The sequence below is a fragment of the Pogona vitticeps genome, chromosome 2 (assembly GCF_051106095.1).
Source record: "Pogona vitticeps strain Pit_001003342236 chromosome 2, PviZW2.1, whole genome shotgun sequence".
NCBI lineage: Eukaryota > Metazoa > Chordata > Lepidosauria > Squamata > Agamidae > Pogona > Pogona vitticeps.
The window spans coordinates 232,522,136-232,540,380 of NC_135784.1; the positions used below are offsets into that span (position 1 = coordinate 232,522,136).

Consider the following 18,245-nt stretch of genomic DNA (forward strand, 5'->3'; position numbering starts at 1 on the left):
CCTCCCACTCTCTGGCCAGCTGCCCCTGCCCAGGTCATCCTCTTTCGCTAATTGCCCAGTCTAGGAAGGAGCTCAAGAAGGAGCTTGGGCTTCCCTTCCCCACATCCACCAGCAGCAGACCACTCAACAGCTCCATAGGGAAATTCCCCATCCTGCCTCCTCATCTGAGTGGTTGGCTGCTGGAGGAGTCAGGGAAGAGAAACCCAAGCTTCTTCTTGGACTGGGCAGCTGGTGAAGGAGGATGACCCAGGTGGCTCACAGAGGCTTGTGATTGGGGCAGCTAGCCATGGTGGGCAGAGCACAGCACCTGTAGTGCTGTGCTGAAGAATTTCATCACCCCAGGCCAACTTGCTATATTTTTCCGTATATAAAATGATACTTTTTCCTAAAATAATTAAAGGAAACATTGAGGGTTGTTTTATACTCGGAGGTAAGGAGGGGGGAGGAATCAAAGTGCTTTGATCCCTGTTTCCCCCTCCACGTTTTGCAAAGAAAATGGAGGGGAAAGAGATTCCTACTTTCCCCCTACATTTTCTTTGCAAAATGTGGAGGGGGAAAACTGCTTTTTGCAACGGAAACGTAAGGGGAAAGCAGGAACTTTCCCCCTACACTTTCTTGCAAAGAAAGAAATTTTGATTTAGAAAAGTGGGGGGGAAATATAGGAAAGTATGGTAAATCGTGCCCATCTCTAGCAATTACAGTAAATTATTTCTGAGGATTTTTGCCCCAGATCTGAGTCGAAATCTCTGCTCTTAGATAACCTAAATTGTTTTATAGGTGAAGGAGATCCAAGAAGCTGATGTTCAGTCTGTACAAAATGTTGTAAGATGCTTATATATAATGAAAACATATGTATGGTATGCTGACACTTAAAAATGTTTTACCTTTCTTTGCAGACTGCCTCCTCAGCTATTAAAGGTGCCATACAGCTGGGGATAGGCTACACGGTGGGCAATCTCACATCTAAACCAGACAGAGATGTACTTATGCAAGACTTCTACGTAGTAGAAAGTGTATTTCTCCCGAGGTAAGGTTGTTGTTTTCTTGCTCATTTTCAAGATTCTCTCACCAGTCTTAAGATTGTGTCCATCTTAAAAACTACTGCCAACTTAGCAGAAAATCAAAGTTGAGTAAATCCTTCATTAGATCTTCTAAAAACAGTGCTTCCCAACCTGGATAACCCTTGGGTTGCCGTTCCCAGCAGCCTCCACCATCAGTTGCGCTGGACAGGGTTTCTGGGAGTAACAGTCCAAGAATATGTGGGTTATGCAAGGTTGGGAACCACTGAGTTTCCTCAGGCTAAGTCCTACTCACTTAGAAACATAGATTTATGTAATACTTCAGTGGTCTGGTAAAGGCATAACCCGACTTTGATTTTGCCTTTTGCATATGGATCGCACAGCTGCTTTTCTTTTTGTTAATGATTAATAGAAATTTATCCTTAAAGTGGAATAATATACTCTACTTCCATTAATGGAAAGGAAGAGGGGTTGTTTCATAGATAAGCTATTAATAGTCATCACTGATAAAAGGAGGACTGTGATTTCATGTGAAATTGAATATGTATTGGAAGGAAGAGTATGAATCCATATAAAATGCAAATTTTATTATTGGGAAAATAATGAATTGATATTTATTGGTGTACAATATCATATCAGACTGTTAAAAATGTATATAGTGTTGTATATATATCAGTTATATGCAGTTCAGTTGTTGCTGTGTGCTCAGGGGAAGAAAGTTATGTGTGGGAAGTAGGGAAGAGTGGAAAGTCGACAGGAATGTTACATTGCCCTAATTTAATTCCAGGGCAATAACTGTGGATGTGTTGTAAAGCACCTGCATGATAAGATAGGAAAGCATTGTTTTTCTTGATTTACACAGAGGCAAAGTTTACAGGTTCTGACCTTTACCCCATCTTTGAGCAGCTGTTTTAGTTGTTATAAGAGAGTATGTTATTTCAGAGTGGAAATATATCTGGAAATATTGCATTGAGAATGGAGAACCTGCCAAATTTATTTTTTTGGCTACCCACTGTTCACCTAAATTCAGATAAAATTACAGTTGCAGTTCCTGAATGCAAGTTCTAATTAAGTGGAATAGACAAGGCTGGATGCACTTGCTGCTGTGGCAGAAGATCGTGATGGGGTACTTTCTTTGCATATGAGTCAATTCCATGGAGTTGCACTAAGATGTAGCAAGAGTGATCTCTTTACAAACTTCCTGAATCAATTCAAATTAATATTTTCCTCCCCCTGATCTCACAGGAGTAACTAGCAACAAAAGGGTTACCTTTTTTTTTTCACATCTGAGGTAAAAGATCAACATCAACTATTTTATTCCATTTTGTTTTGTTTTGTTTTATTGGTATGTGGTTATTCAGGAGTTCCCAAGCAGGGCTTACTAGAGGATTTATGGGGGCCTGGGACAGGTGAGATGTTGTGGGAGATGGATCTTCTGCTGAATCAGGGCCCCTTCATTCCAAAGGGCTCAAGGAAAATTACCCCACTAGCTGCTCCCTAGTTCCTATCACTGGTAGCCCTGTTGTCAAGCACGTGCTGGTAAGCAATAATTTCCCATATTATTTCTGTGGATTTGCACTGCACACCAAAGATGCCTTTGTAGAAGTTGGAGGGTGGGTGTTTTTTTCTTTCTTTCATGAAATTTTGTTCTGTAGACAGCGTTGTGTAACTTAACTAGTGGATTTGATACTGGAAGATGAAATTGGCTTCTTCTGTCACTCTAAAGAAAGCCCACATTGTTTTCATTTGCAAGAGGCTGCTGGCACAGAAACATCTGCTTCTTAGAGAATATTAATACTCAATCACAAGTCAACATAACCATATAATCTTTATGTTTAGGTATTTTGCACTCTGAAGTTTCTAGGTAGATAATGAATAATAGCTTTAAAAAAACTAAAGCAGAACTCTCAGTGCACGTTTTAAATAGTTATAATGTGGAGAGACCCAGGGGCCTCCCATAACTACTTTTGAATGTGGCGTCTGAAGATTGCAAATACCTCTTGCTTGACAAGACCATAGAAACAATATCAGGAAAGTTGTACATTTGGATTAATGCAGTTTGTAATCTAGAATAGTAATCTAAGGAGGTTGATTTTTTTTTCATCTAAGATGTGAATTTGATAGCTACAATAATATGGTAGTATGGCTTATGAATCTGTTGCAACTTTCTTATGTGCACAGAAGAGAGAATTTTACATGAAGACGGGGGCATTTTTCGTATGAAGAGCTATTATTCCTCTAGTACAAATTAAAGAATTGAACTGATGGTGAGTGGAGCCTCCAGCAAAGCAGGGTTGCGTAGCTTTTTCTCTCTATGTTCCACTGTGGTGAAGCAGTGAGGCCTACTTATCTGGTTGGTTCCTGTTTGCTGGTGCCTGGTAAAGAGTGGGCAGGCTGTTGTCTGTATGGTACCCAGAACCTATGTCATAACTGAGCGCTTTGTAGCAGCTGGTTTCACATATGGGAATACTGTAGCTGCAGCAGGCAGGGAGGGGCAGATCTGAGTAAATCCACTATCACCACTGCAACAGGGGAGGAAGAAACAAGGGAGGAAGGGGGGGAGGGGAGGGTGGGGAAACTCAATCAGCCACCAGATGGCCTCATCAAGGTCCCCATAAAAGACTGGAATGGCTTTCAGTAGGGAGAGAAGCACCCCTTTCTGTATAGAACCAGCTGAACAAGCAGCCAAGAGGAATGCAAACTACCAGACAAGTTTCATCTGCAACCACTCTGCATTTTATTTCCTTGTGTGTGATGTCTCCAATGTATAGCTTTCCCCCACTCAAGCTCCCCTGTTCATATCTTCCCCCCAGCACCACAACCTGCAATCCTCTGATGCTGCAACAACTTTGAACTAATTTTCTTTTGAACCAACCCTGTAGCCACTTTCCTTCTATCCAGCTTGTGTCCTTCATTTCCAGACTAGGATCAAGCCATACCTTGCCTGGTACCACAGGCCGAGGCAGGCGCACCTGACTCCTATTTCAAACATGGGGCCATGTTGTAACAACTTGATAGTGAAACGTGGTCCTAATTACAAGTATCCGAAAAGAATTAGTATGGTCAAGGGACCCAGGACTGGGAAACCTCAGGCAAAGGTTTGATCCCTGGTTATACTGTAAATTCTGTCTAGACCTTGTGATATAATGATGGTACTGTAGCTAATTTCCCAGAACATGTTTTTTCTCTCACAATAAAGGTTAAATTCAGTTTATCACTGCCTAGCATTGCTATACCTAGCTATGGAGATGGGCAGGTTAAATGTGCCCCTCGTCATGGAGGGGGCAGGGCTTCCCACAGCTACCTGCCCCTTCTCTACCTTCTCTCCTTTGTCTTTCTAGCCTTATTTAACCTGACACTATGACCCCATTTAGAGGGAAGCACCTAGATCTGCCCCCTCCATGGTCACATGCTTCACTGTTTTTAGTCCTGGGTTTGAAAGGGGTAACAGTTCTGCCCATGTGAAGGCTCTGCAGAATGCAAAAACTAAGATTTCCCAAGGCACCTGCTCATGTGTAGACTTTACATGTGTGCAGGAACCTCTCTTCTTCAGAGCCAGTGAGAAAAATCTGGAAAACCTGGCTAAATATGGCCAGCACCAGGTTGAATAGCGTCTGAGTAGGGTTTTTCTTGTGCAAATTACACACAGAGCAGAAGGAGCTGTCCCCAGAAGGGGATGAGCTGGATGGCAGGGGTGAGCCTGAAATATCCAAAGGTTTATCTGTCAGTGAGGACCACAAGTTTGCTTCCCTCCCCTTAGGCTGCACATAGAACGTTTAGCTACAATGTTAACAAAATACTGTAGTCTTTATCTTTAAAGCTGAATCCATGAAGAACTTCAAACACAATTTTGTGTCCTAAACAAAATGAAACCTATTTAAACAAAAATCAAAAGCATACATAACATAAAATTAGACATGGTTCTTTCGTTCAGAGTCTACAGTCTGTGGTGCTGAAACAAACAGACAACACTATGACATAATCTGAGCTTCCCTCACTTTGTTGCACAGTTCAAACTTTCTTTTGTAGCTTCAGTAAAGGCTAAAAATAAACCATGAGAAGTAGCATAAAAATAAAGTTCATGTGAGGACAGAGGTCTACTTTGGGTGATAGAGTAACACTGGGAACAGTTGGGAATCTACATTTCAGAAGCTCTGTACAGCTGTTATGCTGTAATGGAGTTGCTCTCCTAGTTTTTCCCCTCTCTTTTTCTTTTGTCCAGAACTGTGTGTTTCTTCCTCTTCTACCTTCTCCACTCTGCTGATTTTTTTATCACTAGCCACAAGGATTTTGGAAGGCCTTTCTGTTACTACATTGCTCCTTTTCTCTCAGCTCAGATGGCTCTCTGTGTGAGGCAGATAGGGCTCTTCTTCATTCAATGCACTGCACATTTTGGCAAAGAGCAGCTCAGACTCATGTTGGCCTTGTGTTCTTTCATTATTGTTGTTGTTGTTGCTGCTGTTGCTCTCTAAAGCACGGCTGCTTTCACTTCTGGAGGTCTCCGGGGGCAGTATTGTTTGCAGTATTGGCAGCCTAGGGCGGTACCCCAAGCCTCCCTACCACCATCAAAACCAGAAATTGCTATCTGGGCATGCATGTCCCCCCCCCCCCCCAGTATGTGACCATTGGTTGTTTTCAGGTTTGATGTGTCCTATGGAAGATCCTGGGGCTCAACAATGAGTCTTTAGGATTTAGCCCCAAAGACTATGAGAATAGTCCACCTTTGGCTAAAGATAAGCTGTATTATGCAGTTTGTTTTGTTGCTTAGTTGTTCAGGAGCAATATGTAGGTGTCTGAAGTTGTGATAATAAGATGATGTGCACCATTTGTGAAAAAGCATATTTTATTTTCAGGTTCTTGCTGGCTGTTTATATGGATATATTTGGAGTTGTGCAAGAATTGACAACTGAAACACACACAACATAGTTAACTATTTTGTAGCTCATGAGGTTCCCTTTTCTTTTCCACTTTTTGTGTGTCTTAATGAGCCTTGTAAAAGAGAGCCTAATTGAACTCCCAGGTAATTATTATATACCAACACAGTGGCTGTTTACACTCATCTACAAAAGAGTACTGCTTTAATGAAGTCTGTAATTCAAGGTACTATATGGCCACAGAGAGGTCCCATTGCTTAGTCTTATTCTTTTCAACGGGAAAAGGAGACAAAAATGAAAGCACTTAGAGCCAAAATAGGAACACACATAAAAAAAAGCAGAATAGCAATGTGATTAGCTTGGTGCATAGTTGTTCCTTTCACTGTTTCCATGGAATCCAGGTGTGGCTGAAAAAGAATGTAATAATTATGAGCCCTAAAGTTGATTGTGACATATGACACCCTTCCAGGATTTTCTAAGTATAAAACATCCAGTCTGTCCTTCACGTGGTACTTTTTGACTGTGCAGCTTGCCAAAGCAACACAGGTGACATAGCATGTATCCCCATCTGCACATGCTCTGGTGGATCTATTGGGAGGCACAGTGGGGATTTGAGAGCTGCAACCAGGCACCCTAGTCCTCTGAGCTATAGGCTTATTCTCTGCATCTGTGTGACCTTCGCCAGCCCTTGTCAGGCTGGTAAGATTCCCTTCCTCAGTTCCGTGCTCCATAAATGAAGATGAAGGAGTTTGGTCTTCTGCTTTCCTCCTTCCTGGATTTTGTATGCGTGGGGCACTTAATGAATGAGTTTGGTTATGTTTTATTCTCTTTATGCCAATGTCATGAAGGAGTTTGCAACAAAATGGGATTTATTAAAACAGGAGAGGGTTCATCAATATCAACAACCCTGAACTAGTTTCCAACACTGCCTATGTTTAAAGTTTTCAGTATTTCACTTCTGAGTCTTTAACCCCTATGGTAGCCATTGCAGGAAGGGTTCCCACTCTTGACTTCATCAGTGAGGTCCTCTTGATTGGTCTGCATAAGGGGTTATGCGACAGGAATGGCTTATACCTCTGCACTGAGAACAAGCCCATTGAGGCCCAGATCCTGCTTCCCTCAGCATGACTATTGGTTGGATCCAGCAAACCCTTTGCCTTTGGGCTTTGTCCTCATTTTGATTGGTATTCCTGATAGTTTGTAGTCCGTCTCTGTGTGAGATATTAGTGTAGAAAGCTTTTACATCTATTGTGTCTAAGATGATGTCATCAGAGAGGTTGAGTAAACTGCAATTTCCTTAGAAAGTCTGTAGTATCTCTTATGTAACTAGATGCATTAGTGGCATATAGCTTGAGGACAGAGTCCAAGTATCTTGACACCCCAACAGTGATAGTATTTTTTTTTTATTTATTTATTTGATTTATACCCCGCCTATCTTGTCTACTCGACCAAGTATGGATGCTTGATGCAATAGGCCTACCAGGTTTGCCTGGTTTGTGTATTTTTTGGTATCAGGTAGTTAGTCAAGGTTCTTGTGATGTGTCAGCCAGGATTTGGTCACATATATTTTCGGGGACATCTTTCATAAAGTTTTGCAATTCCTTTTCATATTAGGCTGTTGGATCTGTAGTTAGGAGCTGGAGAATTGTCTCTGTTTCCTGTGCACATCTGTACTTGTCCATGACAACCACAGCTTTGCCTTTATCTGCCTCTTTGATGATGACGATGTTGGGATTGTTTTTGAGGCTGTGTGTGGCATCATGTTCTGTTTGAGATTGTATGGGAAATTATGTCCTTTGTTGATAATCTCATCTCAGGCGCAGTGGTGAAAGCACTCAATGTAGAAGTCCAGTTGTTTGTTCTGACACTCTGTAGGAGTCCACATAGAGTTCTTCTTTCTATGGTTCTGGGAGGAAGATGGATGTGGGTCTATACATAGTTCTTCCTCATGCTGTGGAGGAACTTTTAAAAGGACTGAATATCAATTAGGGGTCTTAAGTTATTAATCATCATCATGTGCTGTCAAGTCAATTCTGACTTATGGCAACACTTTTCAGGGTTTTTCAATACTCAGAAGTGGTTTACGATTCCCTTCTCCTGGAGGACCCCTGATAGCTTGGCCATGACCACACAGAGCTGTCTCTGTTCATAGGAGGCACAGTGAGGGATTGAACTCCCAATCAGATACCTAAACAACTGAGCTATCCAGCTATGTTGACTCACACAATTTGTAATTTGTGTCTACTATACTAACCAACCAACACAACTTTCAGCTGTATCCCCACCTGGTCATGAGGACATGTAGTATAAGTGATGGTTATATAGTCACACTCTTATGTCTGAGGAAACAGACTTGAACCCTGAAAGCTCATTAAAATATAGCACTTAGTCTTTGAGATGCCACGTTTATGTCTCTTAATTTTTTTATTACTTTTGTTCATTTTGTTTCTTACTCTAATGCACTGTTAACCTTTGTTACTCAGATGTGTTTGGACTGCAACTCCCAGAAGCCTTCACCATCAGCTCTGCTGGCTGAGGTTTCTGGGAGTTGCAGTTCAAAAACACCTGAGTAACAAAGGTTAAGAACCACTGCTCTAATGGATTGGTATCAACATATTGTCTTCTTTTACTCTTGCACCATTAACTGTTCACACAAAAACACAGCTTTTGTCTGTTAAAAGCTCATGATATAACAGAAGTTGTTTCTCAGGAGTGCATGACAGTGCTGAAAGTATACTGTATTTGAAGAGATGGTATTAATAATAGTTTGAACAGTTGATGAGGTTGGATGATTGACATATATATCAGTTTTATATATACTGTATTATTGAAATTTTAAGCCCCTTGAGTCTAATGAAATATATTTTTAAGTTAATTTTTTAAGTATTAGGCTCTAGCCATTGACTCTTCTAGGAAAGAATTATATTGGATTAGAATTTATTTATATATATTTATTTTCTTCTTACAGTGGTGCCTTGCATGACGACGTTAATTCGTTCCACAAAAATCGCTGTCGAACGAAAACGTCGTACGATTTTAAAAAGCCCATAGAAATGCATTAAAACCCAATTAATGCATTCCTATGGGCTTAAAACTCACCGTCCAGTGAAGATTCTCCATAGCGCAGCCATTTTCGCTGCCTGTGCAGTGAGGAATCCGTGCCAGAAAACAGGGGGCGGCCATGTTTTTCACCTGGCAGCCATTTTGAAACCGCTGATCAGCTGGCCAAAAATCGTCATTTTGCGATGATCGGTTACCAAAACAGGGAACTGATCATTGCAAAGCGAAATTCCCCCATAGGGAACATCGTTTTGCGATCGCAAAATCTTCAACGTAGTGCAATTTCGTTGTCAAACAGAGTGCTCGTAAAGCGAGGCACCACTGTACTTTATTTCTGACCCACTTTGTGTCAAAAAGGGACAAAAAGAGTTGTATGAAAATTCAAACAGTCTTGATAATATATTGATTTGATAAGTGTACTGTCACATTAAGTGGCTTTTGATTTGTTCCAGCTTCTTCCTTTTGATGAATGAGCAGAGTCTGAAAAAGGTTTATGTTTTTTTATTTTTTAAAAAGTGTATTGTGTAATAATACTTCAATTCCTTCTCTCAATTTAGTGAAGGGAGCAACCTGACCCCTGCTCACCATTACCCGGACTTCAGATTTAAGACCTACGCTCCTCTAGCCTTCCGCTACTTCAGAGAACTTTTTGGCATTAAACCTGATGACTACTTGGTAAGAATTTATCCCCCACTCCTGTAAAAAGCATGGAGTATCTGCTACATTTTGCTGTAGGATGAGACTGAACACTATTTTTGGCTATTCATTTCTAAGTGACAATATCTGACTTCAAGCTGAGGAAGACTGTTCTGTTTACCACCATTTTCTGCTCTGGGTTTGATAGACAGAAATAATTAGTCCAAGTCATCTCTTCTTTTATTTCCGACTATGAAGAATTCCCTAGTAGGCATTATCTGCACAATAAATACATGGGTTCCAGGTTGGGCAGAGAGTGAGATCACTTTCTAACTCATGTATGTGTTTCGTTCTTGTCCAAGCATTTAATTATTCAGCCTTTAATTGGTTGCCCTAAAATTTGATGTTAATTGAGAGCCCAACTACTAATGTATAGTTGCTGCTCAAGTCATTATTTCTATTGCAATATTGTAATTGCAGTTAAATACTCCTGTGGATTTTGCTGATTGAATTCTAGTTGAGGGACCTCTATCTGTTAATTGCCTTGTAATTGCCTACCAGAGTATATAAATATTTGCTTTTGTATGTTGTAACCTTGACCTGGAAAAGCACACATCCCAAAGACTATTACCATTGCAGTATACCACTACACCATACTTGTGTAGTTCTCAATTTATATGTTCATCCAGTGATAGAAAAAGACATGTGCCAGCAGGTCAGTTGGGCCAGATAAATAGCAAGCTGTTGTGGAGGGAAAAGACTGTATTCGGCAAGAGGGTAGTGCAGTTGGAATGGCTTGCACTGCCCCATGAAGAGCTCTGTGTGGCAGCCTGTTCCGAATAGCTGTAAGAGCAACACCATCTGTGCAATATTGTGTTGCGCTAGCAGTTCCCAGCAGTGGGTGGACTCTTTTTGTTTTAATATAGCACTCTTATTATAGGCAGGGCTAATATATTGTAAGACCTGCAATTTTGGTTGGCAAGGAGTCTGAATATCATCTTTTACACTGTCAGTTTTTTCGTTAATGCAGACGTTATAACAACAGTCAAGATAGAAGTACATATAATACCATATTAAATGAAATAAATATATTACATTAAAAGTGCTAGCACATGAGAAAATACATCCAAAGTTCTTGAGTAACTGTAGTCTAATGCTACGTTCTCAAGCAGAAAGACGCTAGGTGTCAGACCATCCTGAGATCTGCCAGTAGATCCTGATTTGTCATCTCCTAGACTAGAAATAGTGGCCCCATTTGTGCAACCTTACCTTGGTTTATTAATTCAAATTAGAGATGGGGGTATTCATATTCATATATGAATATCCCCGCACAGGTGGCGTAAACGAGGGTACAGCCCCATGGGGCCGGATGGTCCACTCACTGATCCGACGCGGACGGTGTGATTCTATCAATGTCTCCACAGTGCACAATCCCCTTGCCCCTCTCCAACCTTGCAATGAGGCTTGTCCTCCCGCCTCCTGCCAGGAGTGGCAAGTGGATAGCGTGCTGCGGAGCCATGGGTAGAGTTGCGTCTGTGGCAGATCGGTGAGTGGACTGTCCGGCCCCATGGGGCTGGACCTTTGTAATGCCACCTGTGCAGGGTGTACGAATACTCCCATCTCTACTTCGAACACACACAAATCTTTTCCCAGGACATAGCCTTTCATTCCTTCTCTCTTTGTATAATAATGATAGCAATTATAATAACGTGCCATCGAGTCAGCCCAACTTCTGGCAGCCCTTTCCAGGGTTTTTGAGATAGTATTCAGAAATGGTTTACCATTCTCTTCTTTTTGTCAAATGACCATACTTTCCCACTTTATCTGAACTGGAAAACAGTGATTACTAGCTTTGGAACAAGACAAGTTATTAAACCATAGCTTAAAGTTAATGCAATATACTTGCTTGCTCCAAAGCTTGTATTTTCCAGACCTTAAAAAATGGGAAATATAATGAATTAAAACCTGCCTCATTTTTCTGCTGCAGTCCCAAAAGTACTAGACCATTTCAGTGACTATAGCTGACATTGTGATACAGAACTTAAGAATTACATAAATAAAATATTTTCATAGGAATACTATCCACTGCAAAGAATAAAAAATTTCTGGCATTTAATATGGAATTCTGAGCAGTATTGTAGTGGTAAACTTGGAAGCGCAAGTGCTTGTCCCCATAGCCAGCAGCCCTGTATAAAGAGGGTCCAAAAATGCAGGCAGCAAGAACAGTCCATATCAACACAAGAGGAGTGGGTCTTTTGCAAAGCTGATGGATTTCAATTGTGCATTCAAGGCCAGACCACCCTCATCTCATTTTCATTAGAAAAAAGAATAGCTTGCAAAGATTGCAACAACGTAAGGTACTATTTCTGGGAATTTTTGTTTTCCTGGCTTCTATTTTGAGGACTGCAGGTGAACTCAGAAGGAACAGGAAAATGGCAGTGGTGGCAGCAGCAGATGATGTCACTGTCCCTGCTGCTCAGAAAGTCCAGAGGCTTTGACCTTGTGAACTCTAGCTCCACTACAGTACTGACTGCTGTGATAGAGGTTTAGAAGTTTGGACCGAGGTGACAAGATCAGTTTGTCCCTTACTGTTGCACACTAGCTTAGATTCCTTTGAAAGTTTATTAACGTAGTCAAACGTGCTTGGTAGTTTGGGTTGTCAAATTTAAATATAACTGCTGTTTGCTCTAATAGGTCTATGAATGCCGATACATCTGTGATACTGATATTTATTGCCCCACCTGAGATTGACATCATCTCTTTGATGAAACGGTTAAGAAACATTTGTTGTAAATTGCTGAGGCTTTAGAATCTAAATCTGCTGGCAGATCACCTTTTTCTGTTACAGACTGTGTGATAGCAAAGGACTTTGGAGGTGGTGGCCTTGCTGGTAGCTTCATAACCTGCAGGTTTTCATGTGGTGGCAGTCTAGAAGTAACCCTTCTGCACAGTAGTCCCTTACTTTTTGGCATGTTCTCTTTATAATAATCAGAGCACGCTAGATGTGGACCGCGTTAGGCACCTGTTAAAGACACACATTTTACTCAGGCTTTTCCAAACTGTATGGCCAGTTTGCAAACTGTGATTTGAGCCTTTTATTTTAAATATTATAATGCTGATTGTTTAAATATAATGTTTTCTATTTTAATGCTTTTATTTTAGTGTCTTCTTCGTGGTTTTTAGTATGTTGATCATTTTTATTTTGTTCAGATCAGCTTTGTAATGTTGCTAGATATACAAACCTGTATAGAAAGTTTTCACAATTATTATTGAGTTTTCATAGCAGTGTTGGTTCTTATGAAAAAATAGAACTCAGAATCATATGTTACCCAGTGTTAATAAAATGTTGTTTTGTTACTTAAATTCCAGTTGCTCCTTTTCTGTATTTGTCAGTGTAGCCGTCCTAAATTTAGTCCCATGTAACCACATGGTGAGAGTAGTTACAAGAGGCTTGGTGTTTCAGGAAATTAGCAGTGCTCTTGTACAGTCTCTGGATTGTACTGAGTTTTATGCAGACTGATGTACCTCATAAGGAAGATGCATTGTGAGGAAGGTATATTCCTCATAAGAAAAATACATTCCTAAAGAACTGTTGTAGATCATAAATATGAGCCAAGTGTGATGAAACTGCAAAAAAAGGCAAATGCTGTTTTGGGCAGCTTTAACCGAAGCACAGTCTCCAAACCATGAGAAGCACTAGTTCCTGTGTTTTCAGCACTGGTTAGGGCTTGTTTTAAGTTCTGGAGACTGCATTTTAAGAAAGATGCAGAGAAACTGGAACAGGTTTAAAGGAGGGCAACAATGATGATCAGGGGACTGGAAATCAAGCCCTGTGAGGAAAGATTGAAAGAACTGGGCATGTTTAGCCTTGAGGAGAGAAGGCTGACGGAAGATACGATAGAACTTTTCAAATACTTGTAAGGTAGTCATACAGAGGAGGGGCAGGATGTGTTCTCAATCATTCCAGAGTGCAGGATGTGTAATAATGGGCTCAAGTTAACGGAAACCAGATTTCAGCTGAATATTAGGAAATACATCTAACTGTTAGAGTACTACGATAATGGAACCATTTACCATGTGAGGTGGTGAGCGCTCCAACACTGGAGGCATTAAAGAGAAAGCTACTTCACTGAGCAGCAGGTTAATCTCAATGACCTTATAGCCCCTTCTAATCCATTATTTTATGATTCTGTGTATAGTTAATGGCACTAGAGTAGGACCATTCAGTGGGCATTTAGTGAGTCAACTCCTGCATAGGTTCCATTGATTCAAATAGGCCTAATATACTGTGCTAAAGTAAGTTGCAATTAGGTAGGCCCATTTGAAACAACTGAACTTATAGAGGGGTTGACTCACCAAACCACCATTGATTCAGCGGGTCTACTCTAGCACAATCGACTACACTAAGCAATAGGATTTTGGCCTATGAAAGAAGTGTTCATCAGGAAGACTTTTACAACAATAGCATCTTAAAAGCACTGGCATGACAATTCTGACAAAGTAGGCATACCATGTAATAGAAGAATGTTTAGAAAACACAAAATCTCTATCGTCATAATGTTTCCAAAGCAACTGAGTGCAGTATTGTGGAATGTTTAAATTATCAAGTTTGAATTCATGCTTATCCTACTTTTGAAAAACTGACTTTTATTTCTGTTGTCCACTGTGGCATTAACTTTCTTCTTGTCTTTCTTTTCAGTATTCAATTTGCAGTGAGCCTCTAATAGAATTATCCAACCCTGGTGCTAGTGGATCTTTGTTCTTTGTCACTAGTGATGATGAGTTCATAATCAAAACTGTTCAACACAAAGAAGCCGAGTTCCTTCAGAAGCTGTTGCCTGGCTACTATATGGTAAATCTGTCCCAGTCCTCAACTTTTTCTATTTGGTTTCTTCTTTTTCCTTTGTGTGTATTTGTTTGTGTGTGCACACACGCATGCCTGTGTATGGGAATGAATTCTTAGCTCTTCAACTGTTTATTCAACATTTGCCTCATCTTCTTGTGAATTTTAAATACTGTTTTATCCCTCAAAATTTGTACTCCTGTTTTAGTTCATACAGGATATTCATAATGGATATTTTTAATTTTAAAGTTATTTGATCATAACATTTTTTCCTGATGCTAGTATGTCACCTCTGTAATATCCTGTTCTGTAGCATTTTGTAGTTGCATTGGTGTTGGGAAACCATCCTACAAATATTTTTGTGTTGGTAGAGCAGGTTGTAGAGTTGGTCTGTTAAATGTAAATTATGTTATTTGCTGTGCTCTAAAACCTTTCTTTCTTACTCTTCTTGCCAGTTGAGTATATAAGCTTGCAGGTTTTCCATAGTGCTTACAGTTGATGCTCAAGTAATTCTCCTGAGCTGTTAGGCAGAACAGGAATATCAAAGGTTGGGCTACAGAATCCTATGCAGTTCTGTTTGCCACTAAAATGTCCTCTCAAAGTGTCATAAATGCACTGAAGCATAGTATCAGCAATGACATTCACCTCCATTATTGTTAATTAGATTTCCTTCTAAATCAGGACTTGGAACCAGCTGGAAATAGTTCGCTAAGATGGCAAACTGATTGCTGCTCAATGTGTTTAATGTCAGTACTTGTGTAATGCTTGACTCTTTAAGGCAGGTGGTGTGAAGTCTAAAAGAAATTTTGAAACAGTGTGGTTTATATTTTTGTTGCTTTTAAATCCGTTCTAGTACAGGCGTACCTCGATTTACGAAATTAATGCATCCTCTGGGACGTTACGTCATGCGGAAATTTCGTAAACCGATACACAGATTGCGCTAGGAATGGGAGCGGCGCTAGAAACCTCCAGGCGCAATGCGTTGGAAACCCTTTCGTACAGCAGAAAAGAAAAAGAATGTAAACTGGGGCATTATTTTATATGGATTTCGGTTCATAAACTGAAAATTACGTAAACTGAGGCTTTCGTAAACTGAGGTACTGCTGTAATGCTTTTACCTAATATTTTTAGTGTAATGTTTATTTAATTCTTTTTAAATACTTCAATAATTTACTATTTTTAGCTTTTAATATTGTGTTTTTAATAATGTAAGCTTCCTGGGTCCTTTTTTGGGGGAAATGTAGAGCAAAAATATTTTATGGTTGTTGTGGGTTTTCCGGGCTCTTTGGCCATGTTCTGAAGGTTGTTCTTCCTAACATTTTGCCAGTCTCTGTGGCCGGCATCTTCAGAGGACAGCACTGTCCTCTGAAGATGCTGGCCACAGAGACTGGCGAAACGTTATTTATTTATTCTATTTATATCCCGCCTATCCGGTCTTACGACCACTCTAGGAAGAACAACCTTCAGAACACGGCCAAAGAGCCCGAAAAACCCACAACAACCATTAGATCCCGGCCGTGAAAGCCTTCACGAATACAAAAATATATTTATTAATTAATATATGAATAGGGAACAAGAATGCAGTCCTTGGCAGTGCTTTGGGGGGGGGGAGTCTTTTACCCAAGTAGTAGTTATAAAAGTAGGTGTCTTGGTTGTTGGAATAGAAATTATTTCTCCGTTTATATTTACATGCATGTAGAAATATCTGTAGTAAATGTTAATTAATTCTTTTTTGTTTTATATTTTAAAGAATCTCAACCAGAATCCAAGGACACTCTTGCCAAAATTTTATGGACTCTATTGTGTTCAATCAGGGGGAATTAATATCAGAATAATTGTGATGAACAATATTCTGCCTCGAGCCCTGAAGATGCATTTCACATATGACTTGAAAGGTTCTACATATAAAAGAAGGGCCTCCAGAAAAGAGCGAGAAAAGTCCAATCCTACCTTTAAAGATTTGGATTTTTTGCAAGATATGCACGAAGGATTATATTTTGACTCAGAAACTCACAGCGCACTAATGAAAACACTACAGAGGGATTGTAGGGTAAGTACAGTATTTGGATATCAAAAAGTGTCAGGCCATATTTCTGCTCTTACATGGCATTATATAAATGTGGCAAAAGCTGCAGTTGATTACTGTTTATTTATCTAAACTTTTCAGGGGTAGACTTTCTTATTTTCTCTGCAAACCCTTGTTTTCCCATGTTGTTTCATTCATTTATGATGATATTACTTTTATTTCTAAAGCTAGAGGTCTTGATGGTTTATGGCATTTTCCTCTTTCATTCAAACCCCCCCCCCCCAATTTCAACACTAGCCAAGTTTTGTCATTTTCAGTTGTCAAATACAATTTTATTTCTCTTGCTTCAGCCTAAATATTGGTTCATTTTCTTTATTTTGTCCCAGATGGATTGTTATAGTGCCCTTTTTAGTTGGTTGACTCCATTCAATGCCAGGGCTCTTATTCCCAGGTTGCATTTTGATCATGTTTCTCTGCCTTGGTTTTTTCTTTGCTGGGTACTTTTTTCTCGTTGCATTCAGTGTATGATTCTATTACTTGCCTTCAAAGGCTCTAGCTTCTGCTTGTTGCCTGTTTTCACATTCTCTGAGTAGTTATCATTTTTTTCCACCATTTCTTTGCAGTTTGTTAACCTTTGTATTTCTTCCATTATTTTTTGAGTCTATGTTTTTTGTCTTACTGCTCTTTATCTGCCTAACTCGTTTATCAGGCAATAATCATGTTGTTTTTCTGTCTTTAAAAAAATCTCAAGACTTATTTATTTCAGCAATTCCCATCTAATTGTTTTTTTTTGCCTTCTCTTTCCCAAAGCTTTTTTAATTTTCAGCCACATTTCTGTCTAAACAGGGATGAATTACTAAAGAAAATTTTTGTTTATTTTTGTATTTTGTACATTGTCTAGGTTTTTAGGCACTGTACAAACTGCTGCCATATGTTGCAATAGGCCCTGCAGCAATAGATTTCAGTACATAATCCAGGTTAATACTGTTTGTTATATGTCAAATTTACAGGGAACAGAATTGTTAATCCAGATTCTGTTTGGTAGTATTAGAAATTTATGTCATGCACTAGTATTCTAAAATACACATATTTAAGTTTAATCAGTTATTTGTTTATGGATCTCTACAGTGCCCTTCAACATAGTTTTCAAGTTAGTTTAAAAATAAAACAATTATAAATCATAAAAACACTGAATTAAAAAGTATAAATGACAAATAGCAGTTAAGTGCAGCATAAAAACCAGGCGCAATAGTTATCTAAAATTGCCTAGCACAGTAAACAAGTAATTTGCCTAATACCATAAGGATAAGGTGAGCTAATATGAGGAGACTATGTCAAAGGTTGAATGCAATATTTGAAAATGGTGCCTCATTAACCTGAATCTCTCCTTGCCCCATATAGGCCCTAGATAGATAGCCCTGGGATATTATCTCCAGATTAAAATTTTGATATAATTAGGAAATGCAGTTTTCAGATACCTGTCACATATATAATCTGTGGAAAAGTTGGTTTTAGAATTTCTTTTTCATTCTGTTCTTCTGTTAAACAGTTGTTAAAATATCACAGTGTTATTTTTTGGAAAGGGTTGGTGAATTGTAATTATGCACTACATTGCTTCAGTAAATTTGTCATCAATTGATAACTAAATTAAGTGACTATCAGTTCCACTCAAAGCTTTGAAATTTCTTTCCAAGAAAGGGACAGAATGTTGAATGCTCATGAAAGCATCTTTGTTGCCCTCCAGAGCTTAATAAGACCTATGTTGCAAGAAAAGGAGTTACAACGTC

At 39.5% G+C, this 18,245-nt stretch overlaps 1 protein-coding gene across 3 annotated transcripts in view; it reads left to right on the top strand.

Moving 5' to 3' along the window:
• Positions 1 to 18,245, top strand: part of PIP5K1B (phosphatidylinositol-4-phosphate 5-kinase type 1 beta) — a 140,666-nt gene that overhangs the window by 53,105 nt on the left and 69,316 nt on the right. For all 3 annotated transcript variants that reach the window (XM_072992178.2, XM_020805665.3, XM_072992179.2), the window contains exons 4-7: positions 897 to 1,027; positions 9,511 to 9,628; positions 14,289 to 14,441; positions 16,183 to 16,482. In XM_072992178.2, the coding sequence (XP_072848279.2) occupies positions 897 to 1,027; positions 9,511 to 9,628; positions 14,289 to 14,441; positions 16,183 to 16,482 (702 nt within the window). The remainder of the gene's footprint in view (positions 1 to 896; positions 1,028 to 9,510; positions 9,629 to 14,288; positions 14,442 to 16,182; positions 16,483 to 18,245) is intronic.